The sequence below is a fragment of the Grus americana genome, chromosome 27 (assembly GCF_028858705.1).
Source record: "Grus americana isolate bGruAme1 chromosome 27, bGruAme1.mat, whole genome shotgun sequence".
Classification (NCBI taxonomy): Eukaryota; Metazoa; Chordata; class Aves; order Gruiformes; family Gruidae; genus Grus; species Grus americana.
The window spans coordinates 1,083,883-1,091,407 of NC_072878.1; the positions used below are offsets into that span (position 1 = coordinate 1,083,883).

The 7,525-nt window shown below is 51.3% G+C and overlaps 1 protein-coding gene across 1 annotated transcript; it reads right to left on the minus strand.

Moving 5' to 3' along the window:
• Window positions 1–6,073: 6,073 nt before the first annotated feature.
• LOC129196863 (olfactory receptor 6P1-like) lies at window positions 6,074–7,026 on the minus strand. Its single transcript, XM_054804831.1, is given in 3 exon segments — window positions 6,074–6,874; window positions 6,876–6,939; window positions 6,941–7,026. Coding segments are annotated over 3 exon segments (951 nt in total).
• Window positions 7,027–7,525: the final 499 nt, after the last annotated feature.

Here is a 7,525-nt window from a genome sequence, read left to right on the forward strand (position 1 = left end):
GGGTTGGCAGATGGCAACGTAGCGGTCATAGGCCATGACAGTGAGAAGGGCGTACTCAGCTCCAAGCAGGAAGACAATCAGAAAGACCTGAGCAGCACAGCCTGCATAGGAGATGGTCCTGATGTCCAATAGGGAATTGGCCATGGCTTTGGGCACTGTGGTGGAGATGGTGCCCAGGTCGAGGAGGGAGAGGTTGAGGAGGAAGAAGTACATGGGGGTGTGGAGGTGGTGGTCGCAGGCTATGGCAGTGATGATGAGGCCATTGGCCAGGAGAGCAGCCAGGTAGATGCCCAGGAAGAGCCAGAAGTGCAAGAGCTGCAGCTCCCGTGTGTCTGCGAATGCCAGGAGGAGGAACTCAGTGATGGAGCTGCCATTGGACATTTGTGGTTCCTTGGCATGGGGGCTGGTTGAACAAAATGAAAGGACAGGGAACAATTAGGACATCTTCCTCTGAGCAAAGCCACTCCATTTCTCATATAAACACCCCCCAATTGAAATGCATTTCCCTTCTCTGGTTTGTGCTGGCTGAGTGTGTTGTGAGGAGCTGAGGAGTCAGCTGTGCTCAGCTGCAGTGGGTACGTGGAGCTGGTTTGTGACACCTCCAATATTCACAACCGAAGTTAGATGTAATCCACTCCCACAGCAAGGGGAATGTGACAGGACAGGCAAAAAGGCTCAGCTCTTTGTAGCTTAGTGCAGAGTCAGGAGAGATGCAGTGTCCTTTAGACTGTTACCCAGCTGCCCTGCACTTTTCCTTGTGATGCCTTGAAGATGACCTCACACACAAATGACACTTTAAAAAAACCCCAAAACTAGACTGTGATGAGAGATGGGGAGTCCTGGTTCAAAGAGCAGATCTGCAAACGGTTCTTTTTTCCCAGCATAAAGGTGGAGTTGTGATTGAGAGAGAAGGACACAGCCCCTCTCAGAGGGAAGCAAAGGCCTTTGAGAGGAGAGAACTGACCTCCAAGGGAAAGCTCAGCACTCCCTGGGATCCTACAGCACAGCCGTGCTCTTCTGGGGCAGCTCCCAAGCCCGGCAGCACAGGCAAAGCAGACAGTCCGATGTCCTGAAGATGGGATGTCCTAAAGGCAGAGTCAGCTCATGGCTCAGCAGACAACGCCCAGCAGACATCTAGAGTGAGGGACCACAAGAGAGCAGCCTGAAGGCAGCCTAGCCCAGGGCTTGGCTGCAGTTTCCTCCCACTCCCTGCCCATGTCTCTGCTGCCTGGAGCTGTCCCTGCCAGGAGCTGGTGCTCTGCCCACACCTCTCCTCCCTGTCCCTGCTCACAGAGCCCATCCCACCCTCTGTGTGCTCAGCTCTGCCCTGCAGACCCCTCCTGGCACCAGGGCACTGCCCAAGGGGATCTCCATGCTCCTTGAAAAATGCCCTGGGAAATGTCCCAGGGGTGATCTGGAGCTGTGAACAGCCCTGACCACACAGCACCCTCTCAAGAGCAGAAGGACCCTGCCCTGCCCTTCCAGGGGGGTCGCTCCTTCCACCCACAGCTTCTCCCTGCAGTGCCCTGGGGAGCTCCCCGGGCAGGCTGAGAGTTGACACTGGAAGGCAGAAGATTCCCCTGGTGTGCAGAGACCATCCTCTGAAGTACAACCCTGGGCACCTCCAGCTGAAAACTGTGGCTACACAGCTATTCAAAATTGCCTAAAAAAGCCCCCTCCTTACAGATCCCAGGAGCTGTGAGCTGTGCCAGCTTGAGGAGATGCCTCCAGGAACTACAGCTGCATTGCCCTGAACCCAGAGACTTACCGTGTCAAGGGCTGCAAAGCTTTCTCTTCTTTTCAGCTCTCAGTCAGCCTCCCAGTCATGACCGTCTTTAAGCTCTTCATCTGCCTTGCTCATCTCCCTGAGATACCCCGGCATTGCCCTCAGCCATGCTGTGCTCTGCAGAGGAGCTGCTCCTGGCCAGAGATGTCTCTCTGCAGCACAGCCCACTTGCCATGAGCTCCCTTTGTCCCAGGAGAGCAGCAGCAGAGGACCAGCCCAAGGCGGCATGTTAATGACCCCTCTGGTGGGTTTGGGGATGAGTCCATGAAGCTCAGGCCCTGAGAGGAAGCTGATGAAACCTCTCCAGAAGTCACAGTCCGATGCAAACTCCACAGTTTCTTGGAGCATTAATGGGTCCCCCTGAGGGCCATCCCTGACAAAGCAACTCTGGGGCTGGTTAGAGCAGGCAAGTGGAGGCAGTGATGACAGGTAGGCAAAGGCAATGGCAAGGTGGCTCTGATGCTGAGTAATCCTGGGTGTGTTTCTCAGGGTTCCCTTGACTGAATCTCCATTTGGTCATCTGGTAATTAATGCCTATTGCAGATAGCTGACCGTGATGGTCAAATCTTTCCCAAGATAAGAGCATGAGGAGTTTCAGGGCTCTATAGACCCAGGAAGGAATTATCATGAACACAATCTCCAAAACAGCACACAAGATTACAAACCCAGCATTTACTTGTCTCTGATTTTATTGGTAATAAATTAAATTAATTTTCCCAAGTTGAGCCTGCTTTGACTGTGAAGATAATTGTTTAATGATCTCTCCCTGTTCGTATCTCAACCCATGAGCCTTTTGTTATATTTTCTCTCCCCTGTCCAGGTGAGGAGGGGGAGTGACAGAGTGGCTTTGGTGGGCACCTGGCGTCCAGCCAGGGTCAACCCTCCACAGTGGAGAAAGGGTAAATGAGGGTTGGGTGTTTGTATGGTAGGCTATGTTATGGGAAAATATATACGTATATAGACACTCAAACAATAAGGATGTCTCCAGAAGCTAGTCTCAGGTCCTCCAGCTATCTGGGCGTTGGCTCCAGGATCTCCTCGTCCCCCCCAGCTCCCCCATGCACAGACAAACAGACACATGTGCAAATGGCTCTCTCCAGCACAGAATCACAGAACCATTGAGGCTGGAAGGCAGCCACCTTCCACCTTCTCTCTGCTTCCTCTTCATGCTTGGTTTCTGGCAGGAGCTCTGTTCTCATCCATGCCAGCCTCCTGCCACCCTTTCTTGAATTCCTGCATGTCCGGGTGGACCGTTCTGGAGATTGAAGAGGAGATTGTTAACCATCAGACAGCTCCCTGCACCCTTTTTCTCTTCAGGGCCATATCCCAGGGGATTCTTCCAAGCGGGGCACCCAGCAGGTCAAAACCTTCTGTCCCGCTGTCCTGACGTCCTGCTCCTTGCTTTTTGGTCTCCTCTCAGAATCCTCCACTTCAGTCCTTCCTGCCTATGTTTCTGTGTTTCCTCCCTCAAAGGCTAGATCACACACAGAAGCTCCAGGATTTAAAAAGAAATTAAAGGGTCAGAAGTGCAAGCCAGGCCAACAATATCTATTTTCCAACGTTCAAACCACACTGAACACGTCAAGCAGCAGTCATACACTGAGATCTAAGACATCCTAGATTGGTCGAGGGTACATCATATAAAGGATGTTGAGGGATTTGTATTGGGTTAATGTGGCAAGGTATGGGTAGTGGGGAGGGTGGTGTGCAGGGGTGGCTTCTGTGAGAAGATGCCAGAAGCTGCCCCATCATGTGAGGCAGAGCCAGTTCCAGCCAGCTCTAAGATGGACCCACCACAGTGATGGTGATAGCACCTCTGCAGTAACATAGTTAAGATGGGGAAACAACTGCTGCACAACAGCAGCTGGAAGAGAGGGGTGAGACTATATGAGAGAAAAACCTCTGCAGACACCAAGGTCAGTGAAGAAGGAGGGGGAGGAGGTGCTCGAGGTGCCGGAGCAGTGATTCCCTTGCAGCCCATGGTGAAGACCATGATGATGCAGGTTGTCCCGCTGCCACCCATGGAGGACCACAGTGGAGCAGATATCCGCCCTGCAGCCCCTGGAGCACCCCGCACCGTGGGAAGGACCCATGTTGGAGAAGTTCATGAAGGACTATCTCCTGTGGGAAGAGGAGTGTGAGGAGGAAGGAGTGACAGAGGCAACATGTGATGAACTGACCGTGACCTCCATTTCCCTAACCCCTGTGCTGCTGCGGAGGAAAAGGCAGAGAAAATTGGGAGTGAATTTGAGCCCAGGAATAAGGGAGGTTTCTGGAGAAGGTGTCTAAAGATTTGATTTTATTTCTCATTACCCCATTCTGATTTGATTGGCAAAAAGTTAAATTAATCTCCCTGAGTTAAGTCTGTTTTGCCCATGACGGTAATTGGTGAGTGATCTCCCTGTCCTCATCCTGACCCACAAGCTTTTTGGTGTGTTTTCTCCCTCTGCCCTGTTGAGGAGGGGGAGTGGTAGAGCAGCTTGGTGGGCACCTGGTGGGTAGCCACAGTCCAACCACCACAGATGGATAGAGGCTTTCAGGAGACATGGGCTGGGAGGATCCAGAGTGAAGTTTCTTCAAAGTAAAGAGGCTACTTGGATGTATGGAGCTCCTCAGTGGGGAAGGGGACAAGCTGGGTCAGCCCTTGTGCATGAGGGTTGAAGGAGAGGCCAGTAAGGGTGGCATCATAAATGGATAGGATGGGATGGGATAGGATAGGATAGGATAGGATAGGATGGGATAGGATGGGATAGGATAGGATAGGATAGGATAGGATAGGATGGGATGGGATGGGATAGGATAGGATAGGATAGGATAGGATAGGATAGGATAGTTCAGTTTGGAAGCACCTACAATGATCATCTAGTCCAACTGCCTGACCACTTCAGGGCTGACCAAAAATGAAAGCCTATTAGGAAGGGTATTGTCCAAATGCCTCTTCAACACTGACAGGCTTGGGGCATTGACCACCTTTCAAGGAAGCCTGTTCCAGTGTTTGACCACCCTCTCTCTAAAGAAATGCTTCCTAATGTCTAGTCTAAACCTCCTCTGATGCAGCTTCGAACCATTCCAGGCATCCTGGCACCGGATCACAGGGATCGGCACCTCCCTCTCCATGTCCCCTCCTCAGGAAGCTGTAGAGAGCAATCAGGTCACCCCTCAGCCTTCTTTTCTCCAAACTAGACAATCCCAGAGACCTTAGCTGCTCCTCAGAGGACATGGCATCCAGCCCTGTCACCAGCTGTGTTGTCTTACTTTGGAAACATCCAAGGACCTTCACATCCTTCTTAAATTATAGCACCCAGAATTTCACATAGGAAAGAGGAAGAAGGAAGAAGGAAAAACCCACCCAAAAACCCCAACCCCAAAGTAATAAGTGATGCCAAAGCAATCACTCCCCAGCTTCCACAAGTACACTGGTGCCCAGCCAGTCCCCAAGCAATGGCTATCCACTGAAAAAAGCCCTCCCCTCCATTTTTGTTGCTGAGCATGATGCTATATGACGTGGAAGATCTGGTAAGTTTGGATCAGCTGTCCTTGCTGTGTCCCCTCCCAATTTCTTGTGCACTCTCAACCTGCTCACTCTAAGGGCAATGTGAGAAACAGAGACGGTCTCGATGCTGTGCAGACACTGCTCAGCAATAGCTACACATCTGGTGTGTTATCAACACGGTTTTGGTCCCCAGTCCAAAGCACAGCACCTTACAGGCTGCCATGAAGAGAATGAGCTCCCCCCCAGCCCAGTACAATGGGTCACAGCTTTCTAGTGGGGAAGGAGGGCTGAGGTGGGAAGCCTGATCCTCCAAGGATGAAGAGACTGGGGCAAGGGAACGGCTGTCACGGTCTCTGTCCAAGATGTAGGGTGAAGACAGAAGAGAAGCTTGAGCTGGAGCCAGAAGGGAAAAGCTGGAGCAGGGACTTGCTCACTTCTGCCAGGAACAGGGGAGGGAAAGGTGTGTGTGTGTGTGTGGAGATCCAGGCTATGACCTTGTTTCAGCCCTCAGACAGAGGAACTGCTCCCCTCGCTCCAGCCTCTCCACCTCCCCTTGCAGCAGGATAAGCAAAGGCTTCTTATTCAATCCTGATATTTCAACAGTTCCCCACATAAGACCACCAAGGTGTTTATTTTCAAGGAAAAAGCAAACCCATGACATTTTCAACATTTTTTTTTAAACAATGATATTTCTCTCCAAGGACCTTTTGCTTTCTTCCCTTTGCCACTTCACAAGAGGACTCAGTGGCATGTGCTTTGGAAGAGCCAGCTGGTATCCAGAGCTTCCAAAGGAGCTAGAAGCATCTTTTGCCTGCGTCACCAAGGGAGCATGAGCTCTGGGTGCAGGCCAGGGCTTTCCTGAGCACTTTCCTGATGGCCTCCTTGACCTCCCTGTTCCGCAGGCTGTAGATGAGGGGATTGACCAGGGGCGTCAGGATGGTGTAGAAAAAGGAGAACACTTTGTTGAGCTGCCTCAGTGGGGCTCTTCTAGGCAGCATGTAGACAACAAAGAGGGTGCCATAGAAAATGATAACAAGAGTGAGGTGAGAGGAGCAGGTAGAGAAGGCCTTCTGTCTGCCCGTGCTGGACGGGATCCTCAGGATGGCAGCTATGATGCACATGTAGGAGGCCAGTGTAAAAAGGAAGGGAAAAACTACATCCAAGATACCAAATATGAAAGAAACAATTGTGACTGCTTTGGTGTTACTGCAGGCAAGCTCCAGCAATGGGGTAAAATCACAGAAGAAGTGGTCAATCGCCTTGGGGCCACAGAACTGCAACTGGGATAAGAACACTGTGACTACCACCAGCAGCAGTGAACCCCCTAGCCAAGATGCAGCTGCCAGGTGTAAAGAGACCTTCCAGGTCATGAGGCTGGCATAGAGCAGAGGCTGGCATATGGCCAAGTACCGATCGTAGGACATGGCCGCCAGAAGGTAACACTCAGTAGTTGCAAGGGAAGCAAAGAAGTAGAACTGAGCCATGCAGCCGTGAGCAGAGATGCTGCTCTCCCCAGACAAGAAGCTGGCCAGCAACCGTGGCAGGATGGTGGAGCTGTAGCAGGTCTCCAAGGAGGACAGATTGCCCAGGAAGAAGGTACATGGGGGTGTGCAGATGCCGGTCTGCCACCACCAGCACAACAATGAGGATGTTCCCATCATGGTGACTGATAGATCATAAGCAAGAGGAGAAAGAGCAGGTACTGGAGCGTGGGGACATCACGTATTCCCAGCAGCACAAAATCCATGGATGCTGTCCCATTGTCCCTTTCCCCTTCGGCCATGCAATGTTGTTTGTCTTTTATTTTCTCAGTTGTCACAAAGAGGGGCTACGAGAAAGAAACACATTTCAGCGTTTACCTTCCACATTTTTTTGTGTAGACATTTTTCTGTTCACACTAGCTTTATGTATGTCATGCCTAGTGAAAGCATAAAATAATGTTCTTCCTGATGGGTAAAGAACACTCATCCCACAGAGCCACTGCAGACTCTGGAGGTGAGCTGCACAATGGAAGTTCTTCTTTCTCACTACAGAATAAATCCATGAAGTGCATTTGCTCACAGAGAAACAAACAACGTTCATATGCCGCTGGGTGTGCCCTGGAAAACATGTTATAGTTGTTGAGGATCGACATCCTTCTGCTCTCAGGAAAGAGAAAGTGTGCCAGAGAAAAGGAACCCCTCTCTCCAAAAAAGCCCACTGTGTGAAACGTCACGCCAGACACCACCCTTCCTCCAAAGCAAGGG